At 32.1% G+C, this 16,399-nt stretch overlaps 1 protein-coding gene across 1 annotated transcript; it reads left to right on the top strand.

Annotated features, from left to right (window-relative positions):
- Positions 1–10,565: 10,565 nt before the first annotated feature.
- LOC139485529 (temptin-like) lies at positions 10,566–16,089 on the top strand. Its single transcript, XM_071270075.1, has 3 exons — positions 10,566–10,822; positions 14,553–14,697; positions 15,815–16,089. The coding sequence occupies exons 1-3, from the start codon at positions 10,622–10,624 to the stop codon at positions 15,946–15,948; spliced, it is 480 nt and encodes a 159-aa protein (XP_071126176.1). The 5' UTR covers positions 10,566–10,621; the 3' UTR covers positions 15,949–16,089.
- Positions 16,090–16,399: the final 310 nt, after the last annotated feature.

The raw sequence follows: 16,399 nt of genomic DNA, 5'->3' as shown, positions 1-16,399 counted from the left end.
ATACAGTCGCAGTTACAAAATATTAAACTCGCTTAAAATTACGCTGACAAAAGGTAAAAACTAGGGATATATCTAGAGTAAGTATATATGATATGGGTACAGGAGAATTGGAATGGAGTTTTTGACGTTTACATGTAGGTCCGTAATTTCAAATTATTTCTGGAAATAGTTGGTGGTATTTTAGTTTCAGAATCTATAAATTTAGGGTTAGGGGTTGGGGTGTTCGATTCCGAAACCCCGAATGTAAAGAAATGAAATTCCGTAGTCCCGAATAAGTAAAGACAAAATCCTGTGTAAAAGGTTCTACCATTCCTCAATAATATCAAATTGGAATATGGGATATTCTTTCAATTTTTAAGGTTAAAGAAACATAGATAAAAACTATCCATCCTTGTTTCATATTATTTATATTTTATTTATCTGTAAAGAGAAAGATTAAAGTTCATGAAATGAATACGCAGACAGGACTGCCCCCTTGTGATGCCCAGTACTTGATTTGTCAAAAGTTGGTGAAACGGAGAAATGAATACGCAGACAGGACTGCCCCTTCCGTAGACCAGTACTTGATTTGTCAGTCTACTTATCGTTTTTTGGATTTTTCTAATGAAGTTATATGCAATACTCAGACTCTGTTCACAAAAAAAACTAGTTTACTAGAATTATTCCTTCTTTACCTTCAGTGTCACTTTTCCTTTTTCTGCAAGAGCCTGTTTTTAACTAGAGATCCATGATGATTATCGTTACTAGGTTAATGTATTTGAAAAACATCAATGGTTGAGATGCTGAGTTATATCCAGGAAGAATAGTTTAAAAGGAATGATGACAAGTTATAGCAATTAAGGTTGAGACAGAACAACAAATGACTATTATATTTATATATATGTTTAAAAAAAATAATCAGTGTCGAAATTTTAGTGAGGCAATTGCCTCACTTGCCTCAAGGGTAGTTACGGCCTTGGATTCGAGCGTCACTGATGATCTTTTGTAGACGAAACGCGCGTCTGGCGTAAATACAAATTTCAATCCTGGTATCTATGATGAATTAATTCATATGACTTTAAATATAGATAAATACATGTAAGACAAATAAGAATTAGAATCGAGAATGGACTTGCAAAAATACCAAAGCTATTGTATACAGACAAATCATCAATTTCTTGATATTTGATAACTAAATATAACCTTCAAGACAAAAAGAGAAACAAGGGTAATTATGTTTTGTTGAAACATGTGTTTGTATCACCAATCACGTAAGTTCCAAGACAGCCCAAACTAGTCTCTAACTTTTTTGTTTGTTTCAATTTTGAGATAAAAATTTCAAACGAGTAATTTACTTTAAATTGTTGTTGTAACTATGGTTTTTTTTCAGCGGGACCGTTTCTTATAAGTGTAACTCTGATATTGAATAACAAAATGTGTCGTTTGCGTGATGGATCCTAAAGACACGCTGACCAAAGTCAAAATGTCCGATCTAACTTTGATGTTCATATCAATAACAATTTTAAAGTTATTGTAATGAGACAGTCACATGAAAGATCTCGTAAAAACTCCCATTTCCTGACTGACAACATATTGAAATGTAGTAGTTAGTAGCTATAAAATTGAAAATCTTGTCTTTGTACAAACTTTAATTTACAATTTATTACAGAAACATAAATGTAATTTCTAACAGTTTTTTTTTTACCTTTCAGATATTCGAGTCTATATCATTTCTCAGTTAGTAAAACTCATATTAAAGGTTTTTTCTGTAACAATCTGTTGGTTTATACAAATATCTACGGATTTAAATAAAGGCAACAGCAGTATACCGTTGTTCGAAAGTCATAAATCGATTGAGAGACAACAAATCCGCATTACAAACTAAAACCGGGGGAAACACATCAAATATAAGAGAAAAACATAGGAAACAACAGAAACACTGAAATGCAACCAAAAACAAAACGTTGTGTAAAACACACAGAAACTAATTATAAGATAACAACTGCCATTTTCCTTACTTGATACATGACATTTTAAGAAAACATGGTGGGTTGAACCTGGTTTTGGGGCTAGCCATACCTCGCGCTTCTATAGCAATGTTTAATAACGGTAAAATATATCTCCTTTAATATTGATCCATTTTTTTAGCAGGATGTTTCAAAGAGATACGCGCGCGTTGTTAAAACGTTGTAAATCATTCAAACAGTTTCATGACATTAAATAACATCCATAGGAAAAACATATATATATAGAGTGGTCTAGAGCGCTGGACATGAGGCTAAGCGATTGGTGCTGTAGTGTATCAAAGGTGTGAGTTCGAATCCCGCTGAGGGACGGACAAAAATTTGTCAGTATAAAATCTAACTCAAACACTGTTTGGTGTAATTTTCAGACTTAATATATATATATATATATATATATATATATATATATATATATATATATATATATATATATATATATATATATATATACAACTCGTCTAAACATCAACCCAACAATGTTAGATCTGAAAATTTGCTTTCGCAAATTTTTGGTTCTTCCCTCGCCGGGATTCGAACCCATGCTACTGTGATATCGTGACACCAAATCGCCTGCACTGCAGCCGTCCCGCTAGACATATATATATATATATATATAAGTACGTCTGAGTCAGTGACAACTCTACAACAGATGTATCCATCTTTTTTGAGAGCCCAGGTGGTCGTGTGGTCTAGCGGGACGGCTGCAGTGCAGGCGATTTGGTGTCACGATATCACAGTAGCATGGGTTCGAATCCCTGCGAGGGAAGAACCAAAAATTTGCGAAAGCAAATTTACAGATCTAACATTGTTGGGTTGATGTTTAGACGAGTTGTATATATATATATATATACATATTTTGATTATGCTAATTAGTTGCATAGATACAAAGTCAATGAACATGTGTAGAATGCAAATATGAATTTAATTATCGTTTGTGACATTCCTTACTGAAGGGAAATATTATACTATGTCTTGCTTATAACGTGTGGGATTTACCGTGATAAGAACGTAGGCTTTTCCCATCAAGGTCAAATGAACTCAAAAATTTAATTGAAAAGTAAACAGCCTTTCATTTGGAAGGTATGACTTTCATAATAAGAATAAGGATAAGATTTTTATAAGTTAAAATCCAAACATTGAAATAGGATTATTTCTTATAAAAAAACTTATAAATACAAGGCCGTAACTGGGCATCTTATTTTAGTGAGGCCAAATAATTGAGCCGAGCGAAGCGAGGCGAAATTTTTTTTTGGAGGGTATGAAATGAATGGTGCAAAATCCTGTATTCTAGGCATTTTTAGAGAGTTTGATAATGATTTGAATTTGGACACTTTTTATATATATAATTTTTTTATATTTTAAGACTTTTACTTACACCAAATTTTTAACAACTTTATTTAATTTATGTGTAAGATAATCATCCAAATATCACTGATTTGAGTCTGCTGCCAGAACATAGAACAAACATCGATTCAGTCAGAGTTTGCCAAATTTTTCTTTGGCCGGTTCAGTCAAATCGTTTCAGAATCATAATTTGGTCTGCTGATATCCTTATCGCGATGAAGGGAGCATGGCAAGACCGCACAATCTCTCGCCACTCATGCATGCTCTTTTCCAAGTTTTCAGTCGTTTCAGGGCAGTCTGTGTTTCTAAAGGTAACACATTATCATCACCATCATCAACACAATGATCAATGTCTTCTTCCAATTCCTTCTCCATCAGAAATTCGGTAGCAGCATCGGTAGTAACAGTTTTGTTTGCAAAAGGGAATTAAGCTTTCCTGTAAGCACCACCATACAGTCGCAGTTACAAAATATTAAACTCGCTTAAAATTACGCTGACAAAAGGTAAAAACTAGGGATATATCTAGAGTAAGTATATATGATATGGGTACAGGAGAATTGGAATGGAGTTTTTGACGTTTACATGTAGGTCCGTAATTTCAAATTATTTCTGGAAATAGTTGGTGGTATTTTAGTTTCAGAATCTATAAATTTAGGGTTAGGGGTTGGGGTGTTCGATTCCGAAACCCCGAATGTAAAGAAATGAAATTCCGTAGTCCCGAATAAGTAAAGACAAAATCCTGTGTAAAAGGTTCTACCATTCCTCAATAATATCAAATTGGAATATGGGATATTCTTTCAATTTTTAAGGTTAAAGAAACATAGATAAAAACTATCCATCCTTGTTTCATATTATTTATATTTTATTTATCTGTAAAGAGAAAGATTAAAGTTCATGAAATGAATACGCAGACAGGACTGCCCCCTTGTGATGCCCAGTACTTGATTTGTCAAAAGTTGGTGAAACGGAGAAATGAATACGCAGACAGGACTGCCCCTTCCGTAGACCAGTACTTGATTTGTCAGTCTACTTATCGTTTTTTGGATTTTTCTAATGAAGTTATATGCAATACTCAGACTCTGTTCACAAAAAAAACTAGTTTACTAGAATTATTCCTTCTTTACCTTCAGTGTCACTTTTCCTTTTTCTGCAAGAGCCTGTTTTTAACTAGAGATCCATGATGATTATCGTTACTAGGTTAATGTATTTGAAAAACATCAATGGTTGAGATGCTGAGTTATATCCAGGAAGAATAGTTTAAAAGGAATGATGACAAGTTATAGCAATTAAGGTTGAGACAGAACAACAAATGACTATTATATTTATATATATGTTTAAAAAAAATAATCAGTGTCGAAATTTTAGTGAGGCAATTGCCTCACTTGCCTCAAGGGTAGTTACGGCCTTGAAATAGTTAAACGAGATACAGAATACAATGCAAACTTGTAGCATTGAAAAAAAATGTTATAATTTTTTAATTACAATATAATTTTGAAAACATACCTCCTCAATAAAGATTTAATTTCAAATATCTTGATTGTTATTATTAGTTACATAGTGTGCTAGTGACCTAATACGGTATATATGGGGTCAGTAAATTCCATATGGGGTGAGAGCGAAGCTCGAATTCCCATATGGAATTTACTGACCCCATATATACCGTATTACGCCACTAGCACACTATGTAACGATTTTATCTTACCGACTATCTTAACGTGTAAAATTTTGACTAGTGACCTACCAAAGTGAGCAAGTTTTCAATACAGTTAGCATTAACATGATTAAGAAACTACGTCCTTTGATCCTACAAAACCAGATGCCAACAATGACAACTTGTTAGATTTAAATGTATTTTATGAATTTATTTCACTTCATCATCACTTTCTTTGTCTGTTGAAACCTTTAAGATTTTTTCTCAGTACTGTTTTGTTTTTCTAAAGGGACGTAACACCACTAATAACCGTGTATGAAATAAGCCCCGCCTCCTTATTACCTTATAATGGAATATAAAGGGAAGCAACTCCACTACTAACCGTGTATGAAATAAGCCCCGCCTCCCAACTAACCCAATATTAAATATACATGGTTTCGACGAGGACGCTTTTAACCAATCATATTCCTAGAAATGTATAGGAGGTAAGATAAATTATAATATTAGTCACGAACCTTGCATACTGCATGTATTGACATAAATATAGTTGTTTCTCTCATTTTGCATTTCGAAGGTTCTATAAACAAAGATTATTAAAAGATCACATTTTTCGCAAGACAATATAAAATCTAAATTGTTTCCAAAACTCATTAATCTAAAACAGTGGACAATATTAGAAAATTTATTAAAAATTTTGATCCTAAGTTTGTTCAGTTTCATTTAAATTAAGGTGGTACCCAACACTTTCACTAAAATTAATTTGGCTCGTTTAATTTTCATAAAATTTTGACAAAGTATTTACTTTAACCCTTTTACAAAAATATAAAAATTCCAAAAAATTTAAACCAACCAATTGATCAGAAAAATTACACTGGTTATATAGCACTTTGACAAACACTAATTTTGATCATTGAGAAGCTTCAGATTCCCTTAAAAGCACAACGTAATTAAAACCTTTAGCTGAGTTTACAGAGTTATCTCCCTGTAGTGTTAGGTACCACCTTAGTGATAAATACTGTTTGCTTTGTGTTCCCTTTTTGTCGTTTTCCCACATTGTTTAATTCCCATCAGAGAGTTTCTGGATCTTACATAACACATGGCAGTAAATTCTAAAATTATCTGCGTTGATGGAACTCATAGATTTTTTCAGCTTTCCAGCGCCTCAGACGAAAAAAAAACATACGACGACGGTTAGCAACTGTAGGTCAACGTACTGTTTTTAACAATGACATACCGCATATCAGTCAATAAAAGATATTGAAATGTGTTAATGTCAATGTAATACATGTGTGTCTGTCTTCCATTACATCATTACATTGATTGTTCGAACTCTATTTGTTTTCTATGCTAATATAAAGAGTTTCACTTATACGACTAGACTGCATCTGCGATTGATAGTCACTGTTCACGTGCATATTAGAGGAGCCTTTATAAAGACAGATAATAAAGATAGGCTTCCCACCTAGTATTCACAAATAGTACATACTCATTTTGAGAGACATGTATGTAAAGTGATATACCCCTGGAATAGGGGAGAATCATAAGATATCATGTTGTTACTAGACAATGTTTTTTTGTTGTTGTATGGTCTATGTCGAAAACCTGGATGGGACAACGGATGTGTTTATCAACTGAGCAATGAAAAAAAGTAAAATCACAAAAATACTGTACTCCGAAGAAAATGGAAAAAATCAAAAGTTCAAACACATCAAACGAATGGATATCAACTGTCATATTCCTGATAACCTTTGATAACTTGTACAGGCATTTTTTGTGTAGACTTCGATTTTCTTTATCAGTATTAATCTTATAGCTATGTATGTATGTTATACTGCAGAAAGTATGAAAGTTATAATACAATTTCTCTAATTCTTCGTCAATTTATCCCTTTCTGCACCCATTGTATATAAAAAAAAATCAATCAACGTGTGGTTCGTTTGATCTCAGTACTTCATTGGTTAAAATCAGATTATGACGTCGAATTTTCTTGCTTTCCTCTGAGTTTCCTATTGTGACGGCATGAAAAAAGGCGACCATGCCTAATGACGTCACATAGAAAAAACACATCTTTTTGCAGATCATTCGAAAAGAAGGAATAAGTTTGCCTGCATAATGTTAGAAAATCATTAGAGAAACAGATTCCACCACCAAATCTCGTGTAATACGATATTTATCCACTCTCGACAGTTAAATTTTAAATATTTAAAACGCTCGGGCAAGCCTCGCGTTTTAAATTTGAAAATTTAACTGTCTCGAGTGGATAAATATCGTATAACACTCGATGCAGTGGTAGAATCTATATATATATATATGTACTATGCACTTTATCTAAAAGTCGGAACCAATAGATAATTGGAATTATTTTTATCTAATAAATGCCGACAATACAAATTCAGAGACGGGTGTGGTTTATGGGTTCATTTCTCACAATCAGTATAAAAGAGTGGCATTAATGATGAAATAAATCGACTAAACTGATGGTTTATTTCTACCTAAACGATAACAACTACATGCACCATTGTCATTGCTTATTGCATAATCTCTAAAATGAAATTGAGATCCGTTTTATTGAGAGAACCAGTCTGACAGATATCGTTACGGAATGGAAAACAAACGACGAAATCCAGAGTAGATAAAAAAGCGTATACTATCAAGATCGTTATGTCCTTTATCCATTTGAAATTTATTATTAAGGATATTTGAACTTTTATCATTTCTTAGTTAGTAAAAGACTGATTAAAGGATACGTTCGGCAACATGCTGTTCTTTTATAACAATTTTTACGAATTTTTAATATTTACCGCATATTGATATGATTTTTTTAAAAGTAGGAGGCTTCCAAGAGATACGCGCACTTAGTTAAAAGCGGTAAAAATTTCAAACAGCTACTGTGTACAATGACATTAAAAGGCAGTTACATGAAATACATACCTTATATAAGGTATTATAAAGACATGTTTTGATTGTACTAATTTAGATGCATAAACACAATATCACTGAACATGTTTAGAGTGCAAATATGAATTTAATTATCGCTTGTGACATTCTTTTCTGACGTAAAATACTATGTCTTGTTTATAACCTGTGGGAGTTACCTTGATACGTACGAATAGGTCAAATGAACCCCAAAATTTAATGAAAAGTAAATAGCCTTTCATTCGAAGGGTATGCCATTGTTAATTGAAATAAGAATAAGAGTTTTATAAGTTTAAAATCCAAACAATAGGAAATAACATTGTTACTAAATAAAAACAGATATAACAAATTCATATACAGAAAACAATACAGACATGTATCATGTGTATAGTGTCTTTCTATGTTGTGATGTTGCACTATTGTTTCAGATAAGGGAGAAGATTTGGTACCGTTAAAATGTTTAATACCGCTGCAATTGTTTGCACCTGTTTTAAGTCCGGAATTTGATGTTCAGTAGTTGTAGCTTGTTTATGTTGTTCATAAGTGTTTCTCGTTTCTTATTATTTTATATAGATTAGAACGTTGGTTTTCCCGTTTTAATGGTTTTACACTGGTAATTCTTTGGGGGCCTTTATGGCTTGCTGTTCAGTGTGAGCCAAAACTCCGTGTTGGAGACCGTACCTTTATATATAATGGTTTATTTTTATAAATTGTGACTTGGATGGAGAGTTGTCTCATTGGTACTTATTCCACATCTTTCTATATCTATGTAGCATTGAAACAATTGTCAAAATTTATTACAATGTTTTTGACAACATGCCTCCCCTATAAATTTAGCATTTTACAATATCTTGATTACTTATATTATATATAGTCATGAATCATATTATTTATTATAAGATGGTGGTAAAGGGTTATATTCGTGCAGCGTGTTTTGCCATTTAACTTCACGTGCAGCCGTGAAAAAGGTTCGTTATTCACCGTGTTTCGTGAAATAGATAAAAATATCAACGCGCAAGACATAGTGATTATTAATTGTTCGTTCATCGTGAAATGGCAATGTTATTTCGCGTTCTTCCGTGCAAATTCACCCCCCTTTTTTTAAGTCCCTCTTATAAACATTTTATTGTATTGACATTAGTCGTTTCTCTCATTATACTATTAACAAAGAGAACTAATATTTCACATCCTTCGCGGGAAAATATAAATTCAAATTCATTTCCATTACTCATTGAATTAAAACGAGGAACAATATCAAGAAAATCATTCAGCATTTTGATCTTAGTTCTTATTATTACTTTTTGTACATGATATGACGAATAATAAATTCTGTTAGCTTTTTATTTCTTTTTTGTTCTCGTTTGCCACGTTGTTTAATTCCCATAAGAACGTTTGATGGTCTTATATCACACATGGAAGTCGTTGAAATTTTAAAATTAATTTCGTTGTTAGAACTCATATTTTCTTCACATACATAAAAAAAGGACCTTAAGCATTACTTTAATCAATATTCGTTTAAGTACTTAGATTCAGTACACAGTTCCTCTTACACAAGCGTTTAATTTTAAACATGACTTGTTCAAATATTTTTTTTGTTTAAAAAATAATGTTGACATATTAGTATACGTGTTTTGCTATAATACATTTCTAATGTAGAAATTTACATGCTAGGTGAACAAGGACATCCTTGTCGCATACAATGTATGGGTAATAAATTTCTTTTTAAGTGATCATTTAACATTATACGACAAGTCTATCTTCTTGTTTAAAACACACAATACATAAAATTCAAAGATCAAAATCTTAATTAAAAGTACCAGAAAACGAAAAGAAAAACGTTTTTTTTTTTTTTTTTTTTTTTTTTTTTATTAAACTCTAACTTTTCATCTATTGATATAAGAAGTTGTGGTATGAGTGCAAATGAGACAACTCTCCATCCAAGTCACAATTTGTAAAACATAAACCAGTATAGGTCAAAATACAGCCTTCAACACTGAGTCTTGGCTTATGTACATTTATGAGAAGAACAAGTAAAACATGTTGAACAAATACAATTTAAAAAAAAATTTAAAGTCCATTTATTTAGTCCTAATGTGGATTAAGTTTTTGCAATTATCAATTTAGACAGACTAACTTGATCCAATGAATATTGATATTAACATCTTCTGAAAATTGAGATTGACTTTGTAAATAATTTTTCGACAGATAAAACTGTTTTAAAGCAAAGATGAAATAACTTATTACCATGAAATTTCATATCATCCATTATATCTAAAGACATCTGAAAACGAAAAGAAGAATCGTTTATTTTTTTAAACTCTATAATGTCTTCAACAATGAAAGTTATAAATAGTGAAAGTCTGACATGCATATCATACAAGTTTAAAGTTAAAAGATGAAAAGAGGTCCCTTTAGTAAGAATAAATGTTGGCGAAGTTTTTTGTATTTATTCATTTAAATTAAATCACTTTAGCTATCAAATGGTATAATAAACGTCTTCTCAAACTATTTTTTTGATTTTGTAAATATTTTTTACCTAAACACTATTGTTAACAAAAATAAGAATAAAAATTCCCTTAAGGTACAAATAAATTTCATACCGTCATACATCAAAAGTAACATTAAAATGACAGCTAAATGACAATTATATGACTCAAGTTAAATCTTCCAATTGATGGAAATCTTCACTTGTATATAATCTCTGACCATGAATCAAGTAAGAATTTATAGATTTGAATTATTCATATTTATATTAAGTTTGTGGATCGTGTCGGAATGTTTCCCTAATTTCAAAACTCGCATACCGAATGGAGATAAAATACCAAATCCATGTGTTCCAGGCCAAATATGGCATGCCATAGGACACTGGCATCCAGTACGTGGAGTCGAAAGAAACCAATTTGGATTAGTAAGTAAACTACACTTTTATTTATATTGATCAACTTCATAAAATTAGGCAGACCGTACCGTACGCGCACAGTTCCACCGTATGTGTATTTAAAAAAAATACACATACGGTCCACACCGTAAGCGTACTGTCCAAATACTCATATGGTCTGGAACATATACAAACCATTAAATAGTGATTTGATATAGTCTAGCTTACTTCGTTGACAAAATAATAGTTAATATTCAAATTTTGACAACGAAATGACCTTGTTTGCAGCTGTTTGTTAACGGGTGATTTTCTTTTGACTGTATTTGGACTAAATGAGATGTCGTTTTTGATGGGTGTTCGTCTTTACCTATTTCACATTTTGTCATCCCGATATCATTTATAACATACTATATTCTATGGTGTCTGCTCATTGTTGAAAGTATTACGGTGACCTATAACTGTTTACATTGTTTATTGGTCTTATTGATAATCCTATCACAACTATAAATTGTTATGCCATTTAGATAAATTCTGTGATTTACGGGCACTTCGGAGTTCAGTATTTTTGTGTTTTTACTTTATAAAATTACCTGCATAATGGACCCACAATCTTAGATTCTCGATACAACGCACCAGTTTCAGATCAGAATATTTACCCTTCTTTCAGAAAAATTTATCCCGTTTATGAAAACTAGAATTCCAAAGTATTGTTTCTCCCTTCATAATTCTACTCTCATTCGTGTGCGCTTTCTTCCATGCGCCCACCACCGCCAAAAGTTAGTTTTTTTGTAATCTGCTGTTAAAAAATACGCTGCCATTCGAGCGGTTTACACCAATATGTAAAATGTAAATTAAATAATGTTCATTGACTCATTCATTGATGAAACATTTCTTTTAAAAAAAAGGTTTACGTTTCAATTGAGGACAGAAATGATGCAACGTTGTAATGACTTTTCTAGATTTTCTAAGTTTTGAACGCTGCAGGGCATATTGCATTCCATCAAGTTCTGTTATCACAAGGATAACCTTTTCAAATGACCATTATCTTAGATACAAATACGGATCAATATTCAAATCTCCTTTCTGTGATATTTTAAACTTTTATTAAAAAAAAGCAATAAAATGCGCATGCCCATCATGATATGTGATCATGTGAATTTGTTAGGACGGTTGTACTTGGTTGGCCATATTTGTCATTTGCAATATTTGGCATTAATCCAAGGCAATGAATGCACTAGAAAAATATCGGTATAACCAGTGAATATAAAAAAGAAGATGTGGTATGATTGCCAATAAGACAACTATCCACAAAAGACCAAAATGACACAGACATTAACAACTATAGGTCACCGTACGGCCTTCAACAATGAGTAAATTTTGGTCGTTTATTGGTTTAAAAATACATTCGCTGGAATTGAAATATATGATGCAACTTGCCAAAAACTTAAATTAATTTTTGATTTTTTTTTTGTCAAACGGTCAAACAATCAAAATTCAAGACTGAGGATAAAATTTTGGACTGAAGGTTATAGAATCGACAATCATAACTATCTTACGATCATTATAACAGGAACATTTTAACAAAACGTTGTTCATCATAGCATACGAACACTTTAAACAAAAAAGAATATTCACTTCACCTAGCTTCGATAATGATAAAAGCTCGACAAGAGAAAACACAAGTTTTGGGTCAAATTTGCCTTGTAGTTTCAGTGGAAAAGATTCTTGAACATTTACCCAAAACCGAAGAAAATTTCATGATTGCGGCTATGTTTGACACATACTTCGATCTGACAGAAGTTGATATAAATACTGTAAACACCATCTTTGTAGTTTTCCGGACATATGTTTTTTATATTTATAAATCAATAGAATGTCTTTGGCAATGTTTGGTTTCAATTGACTAGTAAGTTTCCGAGGAAGATTTGTTTTAACAGTTTCCCACGACGACCACAGTCAATAAAAATACAAAAAGAGGGGCGAAAAATTCCAGAGGGACATTCAAACTCATAGATCGAAAATAAACTGACAACGCCATGGTTAAGATAGAAAAAGATAAATAATAGTTCACTAAACACAACATAGAAAACTAAAGACTAAGCAACACGAACCCATCAAAAATTGGGGGTGATCTAAATAAATGCTCTAGAACCGTAAGCAGATCCTGCTCCACATGAGGCACCCTTCGTTTTGATCATGTTGTTTCAAACCCGATAAATAGTCTAATTCGGTAGGTCATATTCGTGAATAGGGAAAGGGTTTGTAGTTACGACAAAAGGAACATATCCGATATCATCTGTGAAACGAATATTCCATAATGGCATACCAATTCATGATGGCGTCTGTTAAAATTTACGATGGGATGATTTCCGCTTCACCATTTGGAAATCTTGGTTTAATTGCTTTCTTGTGATGACAAAAGTTCATCCGGAGTAATTTTTTCTAGGTCAAAATCATATTATTATATAGTTTGCATTGGTTCCATGCAATTGCAAGTATTCTATTGGATCATAAAAACACCTTTACGAAACGAAAACAAAACTGTTTATTCACTTCTTACATAGATATAAGAAGATGTGGTATGGATGCCAAAGAGACAACTCTCCACCCAAGTCACAATTTGTAAAAGTAAACCATTATTGGTCAAAGTACGGTCTTCAACACGGAGCCTTTGCAAGCTATAAAGGGCCCCAAAAATGACTAGACAGTGTAAAACCATTCAAACGAAGAAAATAAAACGGTCTAATCTATATAAAAAACGAGAAACACTTATAATCAATCTTTGCATGACGACTATGAATATACTTTTATAGATCAAGTAAACGTGTATGTGTCTCGCAGTTTTAAAATCAAGTCATCAATTATACTAAAGAGAATATAGAGAGAGAAAAAACAAAAGATTTTTTTTTTAAAGAGTACCAAGGGCAGATGACTCATGTCGTATTAAAAGATGTAACATAGATATAGGAAGATGTGGTATGTGTGCCAATGAAACAACTCCCCATCCAAGTCACAATTTATAAACATGTCCACTTTCTTTCTATAACCGATTCTTCAAATTTCCATATGATTACAATAATTTTTCGATGCCCATAATGGCAGATCATTTTATACTCATTTATTTAGATATATTACAGACAATAGCTTTACTAAAGACACAAAATGTCATAAAGAAACAAATGGCCTATTGCCACGGCAAAAGGTGAGGATCGCATTCGTGACAACTGTCCAATTTAGACTATAAGACTAAAAGAAATTTTTGATAAATCTTTGAAAATGGACTAGACTAAAGTGTTCTTGTTTACTTTTTGAAAATTAAGAAAGTTCGCTACTCAGTTTGAAACTTTCTAAATAATTAGCTTTCCATAACACTAGCATATATTGATAGGGGATACATTAAGGAATCAAGTTTTTTTAAAAATCAACAAAAAACAAAGAGGTCAATGTGCTTGTTTTCGAGATATTAGCCATTGAAATTTTGGCGGGAAAATTTTCTCTCTTGACTTTTGATAACTTTATCATCGACAAGTTAAAGGGTCTCATGAACTATTAAAAAATAAATAAGATTTTATGAGACTTTGACAAATGGCTTATAATTATACATGTAAAAGATTATAAAAAGAAAAACAGGGGTCAACGGGCATTTTTTTTAAGGCATTCAAATGGATTCAACCAGAGGATTTCGAAAATCTTACAAAAATTCAAAAACATGACCAGCGAACATCCTTAAGTACATTTTGTATGTGTAACTTCCTTGTAGGATTTCAAGACAGCAGGATTGATTTACACAGTAGCTTTTCATTACCAAGACTCAGATGGAGATGGCATTACCAATGGAGCGGAATTAAACGTTAATTTGACTAGTAACCAATTTTATATGGAGGGAAACCCTAAGAGTCATCCAGGTATCTATTTCGATATATTTTAATTCTGAAAGAGGGTTGGAAGATACCAGAGGGATAGTCAGACTCATAAATTGAAAATAAACTGACAACACCATGGCTAACAAAATAATAAAAAGACAAACAGACAAACAATAGTACAGAAATCACAACATAGAAAACTAAAAAGCAACACGAACCCCACCAAATACCGAGTGGGATTTCAGGTGCTCCTATATGGACTACCTTACTTTTTAGATAAATACCTTAACTTTAAGGAAACTAAAATCCGTACAAGTGTATGCGATCTTTTGCAAAATAGATGCGAAATATACCAAAAAGACATTCAAACTCCTGTTGAAAATGATTGACAACACCAAGGCTAAACCCAACACTAACAAACAGACCAACAGCTGTTACAGTACAAAAAACACAACATATAAAACTAAAGACTGACCAACACGAACCACACCAAAAACTGTGGGTGATCTCAGTTGCTAATAAATGCTTAAAGATTATCCTCCACACGTGGCACCTGTCGTGTTGCTCATGTTTTACAAACACGATCATAAGTCTATTTGGTATAACACATTCGAGGAAAAGGGACGGGATTGTATTTACGACAAGTGGAACATATCCGTTGTCATTTTTACAGATATTCAATAACTCGTGATTGCGTCCATAATATTTCCGAAGTGGAAGTTTCAACTTCACTTTATTGGATTGTCCTTTATGCTTGGGATCGTGGTTGAATTTCATGCCTTACAGATCTCATAGTTCTCAAACATATTTTTTCATACGTGATGTAATATATCGTGGAAGCAGAAGGAAACCAACCAAATGTTTAAACTCTTATATTCTTTTTTATTTTTTCCTGAGAAATACATTTTATTTAGTCTTTATAACATTTGCATTCCTATTTCCAATACATGATAAATTGCATTTACTTTTTTCAATATATGAACATAGTAAATGAACAATTTCTCGAACGTAACATGTACAAATCGAGTTCTTCAAAGTGTATTCGCCTGTAAGAAGACTTAAGAATAGCATGCAAATAGTAATTAAGTTTCAATAATATTCTTTATGTATTCAATTTTGATCATTATTTGCGTTTTAAAGAGGATTTTGTATTTTTCAGGAATATGTGAGCCTGTTGCTTCTGAAAAATGTAGAAAAATCCAACAATTTCGATGTCCACCACCTATAAATCAAAATAATAATATGATGAGAAGTTTGATGCCAAATTTTCCTCAGGGTAATCCGTTTGGATAGACCTTGTTGGAGGACAAGTCATGTGCAGCTTTATCATTGGTCAATAGATAAAAAGAAAATGTCGACGTTACCAACCATTTATTGAAAAAGTTTAATAACAGAAGAGTATAAAGCGGGCACTTTGACCATGCTACTAAAATAGTACAATGCGTTCTTTTTTTTATATATATCATCTACTTTGTATTCATTATGAATGCAGTCAGAAATTTTCATTTGATTTTATTTTCAGTATTCTAATTTAAAAAAAAACAAAGTATGAGTTAAAGAAAATTCGGGTAACGTACATGATATAGCAACCCAACGACAATTGTTATCCAAAATAAAACTAGACATAATAGATCAACATACACATTATTAATAGATAACTGCTTAAACACTATAACAAGCCATAGATAAACTCCTAGGCTAAACAATTTGAAATATGTACGGTTTAGATTTAGAAATTAACAAT

Source organism: Mytilus edulis, chromosome 8 (genome assembly GCF_963676685.1).
Source record: "Mytilus edulis chromosome 8, xbMytEdul2.2, whole genome shotgun sequence".
NCBI classification, from domain to species: domain Eukaryota; kingdom Metazoa; phylum Mollusca; class Bivalvia; order Mytilida; family Mytilidae; genus Mytilus; species Mytilus edulis.
The sequence above is the reverse complement of the archived record's forward strand: the minus strand, read 5'-3'. Positions and strand labels throughout refer to the sequence as shown.

Bases quoted from the DNA above. Each gene is read 5' to 3' on its own strand.
- LOC139485529 (XM_071270075.1), top strand. From the start codon at position 10,622: ATGAATCAAGTAAGAATTTATAGATTTGAATTATTCATATTTATATTA. The intron at 10,823-14,552 runs GTAAGTAAACTA...ACTTCCTTGTAG, and splicing joins AAAGAAACCAATTTGGATTA to GATTTCAAGACAGCAGGATT. The intron at 14,698-15,814 runs GTATCTATTTCG...TGTATTTTTCAG, and splicing joins AAACCCTAAGAGTCATCCAG to GAATATGTGAGCCTGTTGCT.